The sequence below is a fragment of the Anastrepha ludens genome, chromosome 2 (assembly GCF_028408465.1).
Source record: "Anastrepha ludens isolate Willacy chromosome 2, idAnaLude1.1, whole genome shotgun sequence".
Lineage (NCBI taxonomy): Eukaryota > Metazoa > Arthropoda > Insecta > Diptera > Tephritidae > Anastrepha > Anastrepha ludens.
The window spans coordinates 35,392,262-35,409,401 of record NC_071498.1 but is presented as its reverse complement, the minus strand read 5'-3'; the positions used below and the strand labels follow the sequence as shown (position 1 = coordinate 35,409,401).

Below are 17,140 nucleotides of genomic sequence, written 5' to 3'. Positions count from 1 at the left end.
CTTTAATCTGCAAAGACAAATATTATATTTTTGAGAAGAGAGCAACCAGAAATATGTGCAGTGGCTAGAAAAATGTTAGTTTAGCCTGAATGTTACGGTCATCTTCTATAAAGAATAAATCTGATTTTGATAATATTCGTCCAAAAATATCATTATACCATTGGGCTACACGAAGTCCTAAATTGCTGAGAGTTCTTAATACTTGATTATCCGAAAGTGAATTCCCAAAATCGTGAAAAAATTCAATGATATCGCCTATAGAAAAAATTAGAGATACACACAAATGCAAGGAATTAAGATCAAATGGCTTAGAAGCCGTATAAAATCTGTTTGAGAGGATTGTCAACAATATATGGAAAAAATAAAATCAAATCTGGTTTCAGAAAGAAATATTCATGCGAAACTGCAGTATACTACCTAATAAACGAGTGGACTAGTATGGAATGGTAAACTAAAGTTATGGCTACATTTTAAGACTTTAAAAGAGAATAAGGGACAATGAATTAAAATGTCTCAATTCCTATCTAACCTAAAGGACTCAAAGAACCTTAATAAATGGAAGCGCCTGTGGTTTGGAAATGTCGAAATGCCACACGTTTCCATCGTAGGAGCTCTACTATTTATTATTTACATAAATGATAATGAAAACTGTATAAAAAAGCATTGTAAAATAGTAATGCACGCAGATGAAGCACTAATATATATGTAGAAGGAAAACATTGAATTTAATGCGAAACCACAAGTAAATCTATGGTTCAAAGGTATTAAATTAAAATTAAACGAACAGAAAGCAAAAATGATGGAAATAAATATCAGCAGTCAAATTGAGTTAAAAATAAAATATATTGTTTTTGAGAAGGTGGTAGGTGGGTAAGTCGGTAGAAGACGCAGTCGGTCTCTAAACCAACTCACTTAGCTCGTTGCCGATCCATTGTGTGGTACCACAGTTTACCTGCTACTCCTCGTTAAACCATTTAATTTTAAATGCAAACCCATTGATCTGGCTGACACTTATATCCCTAAGGCCATCAGTATCATTGAGAAGGTGGACCGAATGAAGTATTTAGGGGTCATTATAGACAAAAATATGAAATTTAGTGGGCACGTGGAATATACCTATTATAAATTATTTGTATTATTTGTGCGAATAGATGGCAGATGGCGATTTATTATCCAAGTCATTTTTTTTCTATAAGTAAACTAGATTTTTGAAGCATTATAATTATCATCCCATCAGTAACGAATACTCAATAAACCCCCTTCACATCTTTAAATCCAAGCGACAACGCTGGAAAGGAGATGTGGAATTTGAGCAGCCGAGATTTAGGCTAGACTGGGAGGCAAATTTTTAACTAAAAAATTCAACAAATTAGTTGATTATATAATTTTTTGATTTATATCATGGCGGCCGCCGTAGCCGAATGGGTTGGTGCGTGACTACCATTCGGAACTCACAGAGAGAACGTTAGTTCGAATCTCGGAGTGTGTTTCTGTAAAAACTGTACGTCCCTCCATTTGTGGAACAACATCAAGACGCACACCACAAATAGGAGGAGAAGCTTGGCCAAACACCCAAAAGGGGTGTACGCGCCAATTATATATACCTATATATATATATATCATTTGCCGTTTCGACTTTGAATACACCCTACGTTGTGATATTCGAACATGATTTTTTCAACATAATAAAATTTAAAAAGTTGTACGGTTTGCTTTTACACTGTTCAGAAGCGCTTGGCTAGGAATTGGACATAATCAATCTTTGTTTTTTAAGAGTAAATAAGTTCAGCGTTAAAAATCGGTTTACATTTTATTAAAATATAATGCTTTTAATTTAGCAATAACTGACTTTTGATCCCTTATAGTACTTGTGATGTAAGTTTGCTCAGAAAAGGTCATATACCATTTAACTAAGAGGAAGATATGACCTCGGAGATATAACTTTTTTGCTTAGGACTCAATCTGTTAGAAAGTTGGGTTAGGTTCAATACCCAGGGCTTTGTATGAACTTTTATCTATGTGATTAAATAAATTTACCTAAGTGCTTTTTACACATGTCAAAATTGAAACTTCTCTTTAATCATATACACTCTGTTTCTAAACTACTTATACGAGGTGTGTTAAAAAAAAAGGCGGGCTAAGCACATTCTACTTTCGTTTATTATTATTTTTACATGTTGGTACACTCGTCTCAATGATTCTTCACGGTTTCAATATAGTATGTTTAGTTTGTTTGTGAGAGGCATAAATAACTCAAGTGTTTTGCGAAAAAATCGCTTTGCAGAAAATCGCCGAACACGCAAAACATTTGTTTTATTTGTGCCTCTCACAAGCAAACTAAACTACAATATATTACTAAAACCGCGAACATTTCTTCGAGAGGAGCGTACCAACTTAAAAAAAAATTATTATCGAAAGTCGAATGTACGTAGCACACGAAATTTGAAAATTCACCTTTTTTTTTGAACACACCTCGTATATTATCATACAACTTTTATCTTTAGAAGAATATTATTGTTTTCAGTATAAATGGTTTGCCATTACACGAAATCGGCCGTATATTTATATGTGATCATCTCTTTTAAAGAATAAAAATTTGAATGGAATAAAAAAAATTCATAATCTTAGTGAATAAGTGAATTGGACTACTCAGGTAACTAGTATCGGGCGTTTTTTAAGAGTTTGAGCACTTGACCGAAATATTGTTGGTATTCGTTTTTTTTATTATAATCTGGCATATAACTTCATGGCATTTATTTTTTGAACATATATCTGCCGCGACTAGGAGTTACATGACCCATTCTATCTAAATGAGTCCAATCAGCAAAAATACGACGCGAACGATGGTCAATTGGATTAAATTCTTACACGAGCTGTATTTTATACGACATTTCGGCGTCTTCTTCAACACTTCGTTTTTAGATTTTTTTTTTTTCAAAACTAAATTTCCGCAATTTGAAAGTGTCGTTCTGACGTTAAACGTTTTATGATGGCATGCCAAATTTTACTGAACAGAAATATCAGTACAGTTTGCCGTTCTAAGCTGTCAAACCATCAACGTTGGTAGTTTTCATTCTAAGAAAACACCCGATACATGCAGTTTTATGTTGGGAATCCCGAAAAGTTGTGGGAATCCCATTATAAAGGGTGATTAAGTTTTAAGGGGGTGGTAGGGTTTAGCGCTAAAAAAAAAATACTTTTTTTGTGAATTTTTTACAGAAATATGGCTTAAGATACTTTAATAAAATCAGTTACATGTTATTGTACATCTTTTCAATAAGTTTTTAAAAAATATTAATAATAAAATATTGACAAATAAGCCCATGACAGAGTTTTTTTGGAGATATGTTTTTCGAGAGGTGCTCTGCGGTGCCAATCGGCATTCGTCGTAGAATCATCTGAAACTAAAAAAGTCGAATTTTTCAGTTAAAGTATGACGTAATGCTCCCCCCCACATTAATAAAAATTTTTTTTTTCATTTTTGTATTGTAGTTTTGGTGGCAAAAAAACGTAAAACGAGCATTTTTGGCGAAAAATTTCGCCATATTTGTAAGTGAAAAACAACCTTAAAAAAAAAAAAATCAAAAAAAAACAGTGTGGGGGGGGGGGGGGGGGGAGGTATTTTTGATTTAGAAAACGTGTGCCAAATTTGAAAAGAATCGGTTGAATAGTTTCGGAGTTGTGATTGGCACCGACTTTTAAGAAGTCGTTTCGGGAAAAACGCGTTTGAAAAAATGACTCTGAGAAATTATCGATGCTCCGCATTCGAGGTAGAGTGCCTACAAAGGCTATAACTTTGAGAGTTCTGCTCCGATCCACTTAAAATTTTGACACAACATTCTTGAAATGATTTACTATAAGATGAGTGAAGAAAAAAATTTCGATTTTGTGACCCTACCCCCCCCTTAAGGGCCGGTGTTGATTTTGAATAAAATACAACTTTTTTAAGAAATTATTATCATTTCTCTTTACTATGACAATATTGGTATGACTCAATTACGTATAGAACAAAATATCGGCGGCACACCTAAATCCGATGGTTCCAATTTTCGATGACGCTGAGGCATAATTGAGGTTTTATGCCGTTAATGTGCCGAATTATCTCATCCTTTAGCTCTTGAATTGTTGCTAGCTTATCGACGTATACCTTTTCTTTCAAATAACCCCAAAGAAAGAAGTCCAACGGTGTCGTTGACGTTTTGGTGTGATTCACATTCAACATCGGCCTTTGAAATTTAACCACCCTTTATAACTTGCAGCGATTATTGAGCATAAAAGTGCTGTTTTTTCAGAACCTTTGAACAAAGAAACATAATTTTTTAATAAATATATTTTATCTTAAAAAAAAAGAAAAACGTCAACGTTCAATTCAACAACTTTAACCCATAATTTTCAACTTTTAATAAATCTCCAAATTATCAAATTTTTTCAAAATTGTTTCAGTGTACCTCTAATTATAGTCAGCCGACAAATTAACCAGATTTAGAAAATTCACGACAGTGTTAAAAATACTTGGGTCACTTGACATGGAATCGTTCAGGAGTCCAAATCGCGTATTGCTTGTTAGACATTCATTAGGTGCGTTAGGGCATTCATATTCTGCGATGATATTAAAATCATGCTGTACTACAACAATGGACCCAACAGAGTGTGGAGCCAGTCATTTAAATCACCAAATTTTCAGTCATGGCGTGGGGATGCATATCTAACAAAGGCATGGGTGATTTTGTGTTTATATAAGATAAAATGGCAATATCAATAATATCCGAATATTATACAATGCCATTTGACAAACAGTGTATCAAAATTTGGTTTCATTGTTGACAATAAACCTCAGTTTAAATTCTATCTGGACAAAGATCCATATAAAGCTCATATGGTCAGAATGCGGCTTCTTTTTAATTCCTGTAAAGTAATGGATACACTAGCCCAAGGTAGGGATATTAACCAAAAGAAAATTTGTGGCTATTCGAGTTCTTGTGATTAAATTTAGAACCAAATTTCCATTATTGGACATCAAACCACCAACACGCTTACGTAAAGTGCGAATTGAAGAAAATATCGCAGCTGTATCGGCCAGTGTTAATGATCATCATCATTTATCGATTTGTCGCCGTTTGCAGCAATTGGACCTTTGTTTCTCAACAACGTGGAAAATTTTGCGAAAGGATTTAGGTGTGAAACCTACGCCCGATTTTCGCTAGATTAGTATATTAGATATCAAAACACTTCCTTGACAAACTGTACATAGTTATGAAATAGTTTATTTTTTGAACGAACTATTTCTCAATCTTTAAATACTCAATTTCTCAATTACTTAACTCGGTACATAAAGTAGGCAGCTTAAGAAAAAGTATTTATCAAACAATATCAATCTTGTAAAAGTATAACAAACATAAACAAAGCGAATCCCTTCGCTTACTTAAGCACTTCTCACTTAACCTTTAAAACACTTTTGAATTTTTCTTACGATTATGATTGATATCACTTTGGCCACCCAATTAGTAACAAAGTACAAAAAAAATTTTATTTTTTGGTAGAAACAATAAAGCAACCAAGTAGTCATGAAAGTAAATCATTAGAGTTAGGGAATTTAAGTATTCTCGGCAGCCCCCACTTAAATTTTGTGACAAATATCAGGTCAGTCCATAAGTTCGTGCGTTTTTTAAAGGTGGTTTTAAAATAAATAAAAAAGATGTTTATTTCTGCAGCAGCAGTTATTGCATTTTTACCACTTTTATTAAAAAATACAAAATATGCCTCTTATACGCGTTCGAAGATTCCATTTTATTTTTTAACCACACGTCCTTCTATCCGCGACTAAAATCACTTGTTGAATGCACAATACCTATATCAAAGAAAATATAGATAGTTCCGTTATATTCTGTGAATAATTTTTTGTATGCAAAAATCGTACAAAAGTGAAATTATGGGTAAATTACGCACGAACTTATGGTCTGACCTGATATTTTCGTAGAACACTTTAGTTCTCAAATGTCTTAATTAAAAGGAAGCTTTGGAGTTTTCTCAAAAAAGTGGTCAATTTGACTCCCAAAGAGCGAGGATAGGAGGTTAAAACGTTTCACAAAAGTGACTCTCTTAAATTTCTATTATAGAATGTTGACAAAAATATTTCTAGCAGAAATCGATTTTTTACAAATAATTCAGAAATAAAGAATTCTTTGACCAAAATTAGGATACTTTGACGCAATGAAAAAAAGAGAAAAACTGAGACACACATAACTTTCTTCTACAACAATGGTTTATTCATATGGCCGCTTTACTATTTCAAAAGCTGGTATCAAACTCTATCTAACAACCTTTCAGTTGCTGCTGCCACTAGAAGTACTCCGGCAGTATTGACGAATATTTTTTTGGCGTTTTATAAATACACAGCACAGCGCGTGTATATTATATTTCCTTGTATTTAATTACTATTTTCCCTAGGTTGGTTTGTATTTACAGCACTTCATTGGGTTTCCTTGATAATTAACGTAAGTATTTTATTTTTATAATTTCCATGCACTTTTCACTGTTAAGCGGTTTTTAACTATTTGTTTCCCGCTTCCGTAGTAAGCGCGCGTGTTTTTACGTTCGTCCTAATGCTGCCAATATCAAATCACATCTGACTATCTTACGTACAGTTGCGCGCAAAAATAACCAACACTGCGCATGCACTTGGAAAAAATTTAGTTATGTGTGCAGTTATGCATGTACACACATATACATTTATACATATTGCAATTGTGAAATAATATGTGTCTTTAATCACAATTTTTTGCTGTTTTTTGCCAGTTTTTTCGCGCTCGAAATTGCGAAACGAATAATTGTCCAAGCGCGCTCAACATTCAATTACAATTCAATGCCAGTAAGTGAACAGGTCCAAAAGTCTTGTTGGGAGGATGCCAATGGCTGGTGGAGTGGCGAGCGTATAGTTAGATGTGTGTTTGCTCGCTTTTACTTTTCAGGAAAAACCACTTTCAGCTTCATTCGCAACAACATATCCGCAGTGAAATGTGTGAACGGAATTGAAATATGCCGCTGCAATGCAAGGAGTTGCCACAACAGTTGTGTATATTGCCGCAGGTTGTTGGTTGGTGGTGCGCCAACACACGGAATGCTTTAAATCGATTTGCAGCTGCACGCGAATACGACCAGTCGAAAACACGCTACGCATGCGCGCCTAGCAATCGTATTTATAAAGTCGTGGCAGCAAGGCAAGTGAGGCTGCGCATTGTGGGTCTACAGACGTATTCGTGCATATGTGGGTTGCTGTACTCCATGGCGTAGTGTAGCGGTCGGTCGGTCATATATGTACGTTTGGGGGTGACTAGCATCATCATCTGAGTATGCTGCAATTGCTACTGCTATTGCATTTCTTTCGCTACCTCATAATACATGAGCTCATGTGTGTGTTTTTGTTTTGTTTGTTTTGGTGGCATGCAACTCATGTTTGCTTATTAGAAATGCATGACTCTCGGTAACTGGTGTAGCTGACCACTCTGCAAGCGGATGAAAGTGTCAGAAATTTTTTGTTACATTGCTTTCTGCTGTCACCACCGTTGCGTTTCGTTTTTGTACAGTCTCTTTTCTTGTTTGCTCTTCCTTCGTGATGCAAATCATGATCCACAAAAAAGAAACCATGACAATCATGACAACAATATCAACTTTGAGTCATTCAATGTCTGCGCAATGGTCCGCTACTCAAATTTGTGCAGGGTCAATGCATTGTCCGGCTGACAAAGAAGCGTCGGTAGCAAACAAATATAACGCCCCTTGACGTCGACTGTCTGTCGTGTTCGGTTATTCGGGTTTAATAAATAACTCAGCGAAGGGTTATAAAATATTATATACTATCTATATAATTGGGGCGTGTTTGCTTTGTTGGGTGTCTGCCCGAGCACCTCCTCATCTCCTCCAATTTGTGGCGCGCGTCTTGACGTTTTTCCAAAAATGAAGGGACCTACAATCTCATACCGCCCTTGAGTGGCGGATCGTTCTTTAAGAGGTGTTTTTTCATATTAGAAATACACTTGGAGGCTTGCCATTACCTGGCGAGGACCGTTTGCTCTTGAAAACTACGTTTTCAGTCATTTGGTGTCTCGTGCCCAGAGTGAATTTCGAATTCGTGGCCCACCAAATGGTAGTTAAGCACGAACGCGTGCGGCCAATAAAAGAAAAACTGCGGAATGGAAGTATTGAATAACTTTGACAACACGAAAGGCGACACAGCTCGTAATTTAACCTCCAATTTCGAGCGTGCGTCTGCGGCCTAGCAGATCACTAAGAAATAGATAGGCAACATGCAAGCCCTGATCGAAAGTTCCCGCGACAATATTGATTTGCCAGCACCGGACTTCTTTTCTTCACGATAACTTATTTGGCTAAAAGTAATATTTAATCTTCTCAGAGATGAGAAAGATATTTTGTACTTGAACACGCTTTCAAAACTCGACAGTTTTAATTTTTTAAAAGTCATATAAAAACTCCAATAAAATAAAGACAGTTACACAATAAATTTTCAATTTATACGTGCTTTTCTGACAAAATCGCAACGCCATAACAGATATGAAATAATTTTGATTATCGTCTATTATTTTTCTTTCTGTGAATTCATACGATGCGTTTTGCTTTCTTCGTACTAATCCTATTCAACGGTCAGTTTTTGTACGCACACGGTTTCGAAAGCAATCCTATTCAGGTATGCATTAAAATAGTTGATAAAAGGTTTAAAAGAACTTTTGATTAGATGCTTCTACCTTTAGCAACAGCACAGAAAGATGAAACGTATGCTGCCGCACATGTACGTACAATACGGTGAAGATTCTATGCAAAGTGGTGGTGGTCAACAGGAGGGTGGCGGATCAGGACCTGGAAGTGAGGGCGAGTGCAAACAAAATTCCTTGATGTCCGGAAATGCTAAACAAAAAGCAACGAGCATAGCACAGAAAGCAGCACAGGAGGCCAAAGCCGCATCCGATGCTCAACAAGCAGCCGGCGAGGCTGCTGCCTTGCAAGTGAAGAGTCAATTGGCGGACAAAGCGATGCAAGCCGCGAAAGCAGCCGAGGCAGCGCTCGCCGGCAAGCAACAAATCGTCCAACAGTTGCAGCAGGAAGTACGCGAGGCTGAGGCTGTGGTACAGGAGGAGAGTAGCTCACTGCAAAATGCCCAACAGAATGTTAATGCGGCGGTAAGCTCGGCTCAACAGGCGCAAACGCAACTGAAGACGCTAACGAAGGCTGTGCAAACAGCACAATCGAATGTAGGCAATGCCGAGCAGGCGGCTAGCGGTGCACAGCAAGAATTGGCCGAGAAAACGCAGCTAGTGGAAGCGGCTAGGTTACGTGTCGAGCAGCTGTTGCGCCAGTTAACCTCTGCACGACAGGATTTCAATAAGACTAAGGAAGCGGCTTTGAAGGCAGCCGCAGCTGCACACGACGCTAAGGTGAATGCAACACCAGGTAGTCGATGCCGTCGGATGATGCGTATGGTGCGTAAACGCCACGCTGTGGCGCCACAGGACAAGCAGTGAGACGTATATTTTGCGTGCTTTTTAAAGGTTTATTTCTGATTTTGTTTTGTCAACTGATATACGAATTTTTCCATATGTATGTCTGTGTGTATATATTTTGGTTGCTTCTTCCTGCGAAATACTATCTATTTAAAAGGATCGTTTTTTAAATAGTTGATGGGTGGAGTTGGGTTTAATGCTAGAGAGCTCTTAGTTATAATTAAATTAGGGTAACGTAAGGTCAAAAACCGAAAAAGAAAACAACAATACTTTTTTAGTTGAAAGTTAAAGATGTCCTCAAAGAGATAGCAACAACAAAGATCCTCAAATTGATGCGGAGTGGTACACTACGCTATAACCCAAAGAATTCTGCTACAAGATTGTAGCTCATACTCGTATACTAAAATGTAGTGCGCGCTTTGCAGGTTGGTTGAATTTGTCCAGTTCCTTAAGACGTCGTTCCTTAAGACGGCTAATTATTTTTCCAGATGAAACACGACAATCAGTTTCTGAACTAAATTAAAATTCATTTAAATTGAACTACACTTTTTAAACAAGCGTATAAACGTCAACCAAATGATGGAACGTATTGGGCTCATTCCAGCAATGCAAAATTTCGATAGGCATCGCAAGGGTGAAAATTAGGCATCTTATATCACCTTTAATTATTGAAACTATTCGTAAAGGAATTAAATAAATGTAACAACGTTTGTTTGTTCACCATGAATATGAATTTTAATAAATGGTTTAGCTTATTCACTGATTGCTCTAATTCTCCAGCTTGCGTGCTCCAGCTTGTTGCCGCTGTATCAGTTATCAGCCTTGCCGTCACTCAATGAAAACGTTTGACATGTTGATCAGACCCGGTTGGTAATTGTTCAATGAATTCTCTCTACATGGCTACAAAAAAAATCAATTTTTAAGGGGGTCGGGCCATCTGGAACGCCGAAAAATGGTGTTTTTTGTGGTATTTTTTGATGTGATAACGTCTTATAATTCGATTTGGCCGGCTGCACGTACGAAAAAATATGTCGTTATATTGCTCAATCGTCGTTACCTTGCTCATGGTCGTTACCTTGCTTGAACTGCAAGCGAAAGCGCGGAATGAACGACAAAGAGCACAATCGGCCCCCGCGTTCGGCAACGTTCGACATCTGGCGCTCTCCTACTTGAGTAAGCATACATAAATATGTATGTACTATAAGTATATGCGCATATGTATATAAATTCACATATTTGTATTTGCATATGCCTTCTTCCTGTGTGCATGGTAATGAACCATTTCTTTGTTGAGAATAGGAGATGATAGGAAAAGTAGGAAATGAAAAGGGGTGTTTCGAGTGTAAAGTGTCTTCAAAAAGTCAAGCCGATGATGTTGCCTCTTAGTGTTGTTGACTTATTAACGTCTGATGCACAATCGAAATTGAACATATCTTTCATGAATTTGACAAATGTTTCGTCATTTTTCACGTTTGTGTAAATGTAACTTGACCTATTCCATTGCGATTCCATTTACCTCCTCTATATCCATACAAAATATCTATCAAACAAATAAAATTAAAATTTTGTTTTGAAAAATGCAACCATTCCATCAGTATTTTCTTATGACGTTGTCACGTTAAACTATCGTCAGTAAACCGACTTTACAGACAACCTCTTTTTTTTAAAGAAAGAAAAACAACTCAGCTCATTAATATTTTGATTATATTTGGACAAACATATAAGCTGTATTTCGTATTTTTTTCACTTCCAAAACTAGCTAAATGACGAAGTTATCCCGTGTGCGCTCTGACAGGAGTATCCAGTTGGCGGGCATGATAGCGTCCACGAGTCTCGTCTAAAACATGCAATTAAGTTAAGTAAGTAAGGCCGCCGTAGCCGAATAGGTTGGTGCGCGACTACCATTCGGAATTCACAGAGATAACGTTGGTTCGAATCTCGGTGAAACTCCAAAAATTAAGAAAAACATTTTTCTAATAGCGGTCGCCCCTCGGCAGTCAATGGCAAACCTCCGAGTGTATTTCTGCCATGAAAAAAAAGCTCCTCATAAAAATATCTGCCGTTCGGAGTCGGCTTGAAACTGTAGGTCCCTCCATTTGTGGAATAACATCAAGACGCACACCACAAATAGGAGGAGGAACTCGGCCAAACACCCAAAAAGGGTGTACGCGCCAATTATATATATATATAAGTCTTTTTCTTAACTGTTAGCCTTTTTTGTCGTCAATGAACCTCGAAAACAACAAAAAATTTGAAAAATATTTTTTTTTTCGCTTGTAAAAGCTGAAAATCGATTTTTGGAGGTAATTTTCGCGATATTCTATTAACAATATCAGTCCAAATAGTTAGTTTCTACTATTTTTGGAGGTTCACATAGAATGGTACCTAAAAAGCTACAAAAAAGCCATGAATCCCGTCGATAGGTTGAATATTGCTTTTTTAATCTTGCCCGCCAGTTTCAAAAACATGGTTTTGAGATGAAGCGCTTTGAAGTTTTCGAAAGACGATAAGTTATGTACAGAACACTTACAACAATGATTGGCTAATCAGCTACTCCTGGACCATAAAGACATCCTTCCGCCTTCTCAAGAAGCTCATTCTGCTGAGTTTTTTCTGCCCTTCGAGCAAAATTGGGGTTTTTTTTAGTGCAATCGCTGTGACGTTACTCTGCGCGTTCGATTCGGCTTTCGTCCGTTTTGTCGGCAAAAATGTTGCACTGTTGTCCGATTTTCAAGTCAAGTAGTCGCATCAACGCCAAAACAGCCGTGTAACCTTCGTTAAAAATGCCTGCAGCAATAAACGCAGCAATTTGAACAACTTTTGGACCCGAATTCAAGTGTTTTGGAGCTATACGCCATACTGTGGCGTTAAAAGATTCATTGGCATTTTGAGAGTGTCTGCCCATACACCGTACCAAGAGATCATCTGTCGAAAGGTCTTCATAGATCGGAAAAATGTGCTTTTCCACATCTGGTCTTATAACGCACGGCGGGTGGGTGAAAGTTGCTAGCTTTAGCTCTTTGCCATTCACACCAGCTTTCAGCGTCCGCAGGACAACTTCCATGTTTAGGATTCTTGTCTGTCAAAGTGAAATGGTACAGAGTTGCCGCTATTGCCTTTTTCACATCTCTGACAGAGTTGACATTCCTCCTAATGGCTAATCCGTAATATATTGTCAGTTTTATGATGAGCACATCTGCGAGTCTTCCTTTTCCGCCGAGCTTTTCTTTCTTCTTAATGTTGCGAAGACGAGTGCCCATTCTTTTTTAAACGTGACCCACACATTCACTTTTAACAACGGGTGATTCATCACCATAAGGATTATTCTTTACGATACTTGAAAAAGTTTTAGAATCACCGTCACCAATGTAGTTGACGTGTTTCACTCCGAATTTCTCTATCGAACTCGCAAACATTTCATTAATAGAATCTATTTCCATTTTGCCTGCTGTTCCTTGGTGATTTGAAGTGCAGTTTTCTTTGTGCTGTTCATGCCATTCTTGATACTCGTCAGTTCCTTCTTTGGATTTCCAATTCCAATTCAAACAAACTTGACAAAAAGAACTTTTCACTATCAGGTCTTTGACTTTACCACTGTAGTACCCAATAAGCGTTGTAACACCGTATAATGACGTAAATCCTCGTTTTTTCCACGATTCATCTGCAGAAACTTTAAAATCTGTATCAGGCCTTCCATTTTCTTCATTCTTTTTCTTTTCTTCTTGGACCGCTTTTTTGCTGAATTTCTCAAACAATGTTGTTGCCGCTGAGTGTATATGATCTACTATTTTTTTATACGCGTGATCTTAAAGGCCTTGACAAAGATCCATGAGATCGCAAAATAAATTTATACCTTCATGACCTATCCCAAGAAGTCGCATGACAAACACAATTCTTCTGTTGATTTCAATTAATTTAATTTAATTTGTTCCGCACGAACAGATGATGCCACTTTTGAAACCCAAACCTTGAAGCCCACTTTCTGCAAATTTCACTTTGCTCTTGCAACTTTTGCAAACGAGAAACTCAGCGATGGCGCCAAAAACCGACAGAAATTCGATAACTCGATACACATGAGTTAGATCGGCGATCACATCTTTCGAGTTCGAGGTATTCAACTTTTTGGAAGTTGAGCTTTCACGTAATACCTTTTCATCGTTTTTGTGCTGATTACCGTTAAATTTCCGTATACGTGGCCTCGCAGAACGCTCATTTTCCGATTTTCCGCGTTTAGGATACATGCTTCCGTACGAGATATACTACAGCAATAAATGTGAAATTTTTATCAACCGACTTCAAAAGCTTGACAAATGAATCGCGAAACAACAACATTCGAAAAAGCTTCGTAATGTTCTTTTCTTTTTTTTCGAAAAAGTAACACGACTATCCATTACACCTGCGGCAGAACTCGCTACCACTCAACTAGAGCAAATTCGAAACGCTATAACTTCTACAATTTTGGAGCTTTGTCGCTAAGATTTTGTACACATCTTCTACAATAGTTAACTGATTAAATAAAATAATAAAAAAAATCCATTTTTTATCGCTCCAGATGGCCCGACCCCCTCAACGGCATTCAAAAATTTAAACGGTGGAAAGTAGTGAGAATGTCGTCAATTAGTACGAATTGAACCGATGAATTCCGAAAACATTCTAAAAGATTGCCTTCATTGCCTTGGATTTCAAGATTGTGCGCAGTGCTGTTAATAAATAAATCAAATAATACAGGGCAACATTTTACATGTTGAACTAACAATTTCAATTCTCAGAATTTATTTTTGGCCAATTTGCTGTGTGATCAATTGTGCATCGTATCGTACCGGTCTGGCTCAAATTTAAATAATATGAACTCGGTCGATTTAAGTGGTCTTGTTTTGGTTGTGCTTGTCTCAGCCCAAAAGAAAAATGTTATGGCTAGAAGAATTGGAAAATTTCCCGGAAAATAGGGAATTCCGGTAAACTGGCCATACTGTGAATGCGAGTGAGCATAGTTTGGATCGCTAGAAAGCGTCGAAGTTGAGATACATATTTGTAAAAACATGTTGCATATTCGCGTGTTGGAATACCGTACCGAAGAATGTAGAATATAGTTTGGCACGAAACATTGATTTTATCTGACACGTGATTTCCTCAACCTCTTTACATTACATTGAATACGTCAGAATTCATGTCTCTTTAAACTTAATCAATTTTGGACAAGACGAAGTTCGCCAGGACTATTAGTTTATTATAAAAAAAAAACTTGAGGTCTTTTAAATCGTGGAAATATCGTGTAAGAGCAGAATTTGGTACTCGGCCTTTCGATTTTGTCGCAAAAAGGTGACGTAAGATAATTAAAAAATCTAAATTTGTGCACTCCGGCGCCCAAACAGGCAAGACCAACACATAAAATCCATACCAATTTTCTTTCATCTATATTTTCTACAACAAAATAAATACGTTTTCAGAACAGCCGATTAATATGTGCACATACGAGTACATACATATGCACAGACATATATGTATTTAATATTAAAAAAAAAATATAAAACTTGATTAAACTAAAATGTAAATCTCGTAAAATATAAATCAATCCATCAATAAATCAGTATTGCTGATCCCTAGAGACGCTGTCGCTGTACTAATCTCTGATGGCGTTTTGCCATCAAGCGTCCTTTTGACGACTGGCGTGCACAACGACTTGAAGGGTTTGCATTTTGTTTGGCTTCGTGTGCTGCGGCTGCTGCTTTCATAGCGGCATCTTTCGTCTTCGCGTAATCATCGCGTGCCGCACTCAATTGACGCAACAATTGTTCCACACGACTCTTTGCAGCCTCCATTAGTTGGGTTTTCTCGGACATATCCTGTTGTGCACCTTGTGCTGCCTGCTCTGCATTGCCCACATTAATTTGAGCCATATTTACCGCTTTTGTTAGGGTCTTCAATTGTTGAGCAGCATTTTGTGCGGCTTGCATAGCGGCATTCACATTCTGTTGGGCATTCTGCAATGAGCTACTTTGCTCTTGCACCACAGCCTCAGCTTCGTGCACTTCCTGCTGCAATTGTTGTACGATTTGTTGCTTGCCAGCAAGCGCTGCCTCAGCTGCCTTTGCGGCGGCCACCGCCTTTTCGGCCAACTGTGCCTTCACTTGTTGTGCGGCTGCTTCACCAGCCGCCTGTTGGGCGTCCGAGGCGGCTTTAGCCTCCTTGGCTGCTTTCTGCGCAATACTGGTGGCTTTCTGTTTGGGATTGCCTGAGGGAACTCCAGGCTTCTTGCAGTCTTCACTACCAGAATCGGAACTGCCGCCTCCTTCACCGGGTTGGAGTTCTGCATAAAAGTTTTGAAGCATATGACGCGCATTGCGGTGGCGCAACTGAAAGAGGGGAAAGCAATGTGTCGTGGGATGCTTAAAATATCTGGAACACAACATACCCTCCTTGGCTTATAGCAATGTTGCCCCGCCACCATCTGCGTTGACAAATAAATCAGTAAAAATATACAGTACCAATTCATATTTTTCTTTTAGTGAGAAACAAATTCTTAATATTTTTTGAAGACTTTGACGGCCTTTACAAAGCGCGAGAATCAATCAAAACAAGCCGGAAGTAGAAAGTCTTGGTACGAATGGGATTGAACTTTCAGACCCACAATTTTGTTGATAACATTGTGTGGAAAATTGAGAGATGCGCCTTTGTAAACTCTTCCTTTACCAGCCAGTCTGATTTCTTCCTTGTTCTTTTTTTTGCTTCACACCGTGAATTATAACCTACGTTTAAGTTAAACTGTAGCTTTTTTGTTATAATTGGCGTCTATGCCATTTTTTGATTGCTTGGCCGAGCTCCTCCTCCAATTTGTGATGTGCATCCTTGATGTTGTTTCACAAATGGAGTGACCCAGAGTTTTATGCCGCCTCCGAATGGTAGATGGTTTTGTATGAAGAGTCTTTTCATGGCAAAAATACAAAACATTTGTTGCCATTATCTTTCGGTGTTAGCCATGAAATAAATAATCAGAAATACTAAAGATGTTTCGTATCTTTATTTTGCTAGCTCAAGAAAATAGATTAGAGATTAGATTAGAGAAGAAAAGTATACTGCGAAATATCGACTAAGCTTTAAATCATCTTAGCTGCAATCCAAACCTACACATAGATAGATAAATAGTTAAAGTAGTCCTGGGCGCCTGCCGACCATAGCTCGGTTGGTTCGATGCCCTCACAAAAGCAAACATCAAATGATATATTGGATATGGGAATAAGTTTCCGCCCTCGTAAAGGGGGTGTCGCTGATGATACTATTTTTGTGTTCGCTTTAGTAATATACTGGGGATTTGAAGGTGTATATGTGAGGTCTCAATCGCTGTTGCTGACATTCGTTTGAAGCGTAAATATCCGTTTTTATCTGCCGTCAAAAATATCTACATTCATCCCGAAAAAATAGCATTTGCGGGAAGTCATGCGTTATTAATACCTTTTAAAGAAAAGTGCAGCTCAAGCGTGTCGTATATTGATCAATTATTACGGTAATCACGCTCCATCAAATACAACTTGCAAAGAGTGGTTTCAACGCCTCCAAAGTGGCAATTTCGAAGTGAGTGATGAAGATCGCGAAGGAGTACTGAAGAAATTCGACGAAACTCCACTACAACA

At 37.7% G+C, this 17,140-nt stretch overlaps 2 protein-coding genes across 2 annotated transcripts; one reads left to right on the top strand and one right to left on the bottom strand.

Moving 5' to 3' along the window:
* The first annotated feature begins 8,508 nt into the window (after positions 1–8,508).
* On the top strand, positions 8,509–9,666 carry LOC128868388 (restin homolog). The gene is made up of 2 exons (XM_054110420.1): positions 8,509–8,701; positions 8,766–9,666. The coding sequence occupies exons 1-2, from the start codon at positions 8,621–8,623 to the stop codon at positions 9,531–9,533; spliced, it is 849 nt and encodes a 282-aa protein (XP_053966395.1). The 5' UTR covers positions 8,509–8,620; the 3' UTR covers positions 9,534–9,666.
* A 5,275-nt stretch (positions 9,667–14,941) lies between these two features.
* LOC128868382 (uncharacterized protein CG45076-like) lies at positions 14,942–16,073 on the bottom strand. Its single transcript, XM_054110408.1, has 2 exons — positions 15,925–16,073; positions 14,942–15,865 (listed from the first exon to the last, which is right to left on the bottom strand). Exons 1-2 carry the CDS (start codon positions 16,003–16,005, stop codon positions 15,113–15,115), a joined length of 834 nt encoding a protein of 277 aa, XP_053966383.1. The 5' UTR covers positions 16,006–16,073; the 3' UTR covers positions 14,942–15,112.
* Positions 16,074–17,140: the final 1,067 nt, after the last annotated feature.

What these genes read in the sequence shown, in the direction of transcription:
- LOC128868388 (XM_054110420.1), top strand. Translation starts at nt 8,621, where the DNA reads ATGCGTTTTGCTTTCTTCGTACTAATCCTATTCAACGGTCAGTTTTTG. An exon ending in TCGAAAGCAATCCTATTCAG is followed by an intron (nt 8,702 to 8,765) that starts GTATGCATTAAA and finishes TTCTACCTTTAG; the next exon opens with CAACAGCACAGAAAGATGAA.
- LOC128868382 (XM_054110408.1), bottom strand. Translation starts at nt 16,005, where the DNA reads ATGAATTGGTACTGTATATTTTTACTGATTTATTTGTCAACGCAGATG. An exon ending in ATTGCTATAAGCCAAGGAGG is followed by an intron (nt 15,866 to 15,924) that starts GTATGTTGTGTT and finishes CCCCTCTTTCAG; the next exon opens with TTGCGCCACCGCAATGCGCG.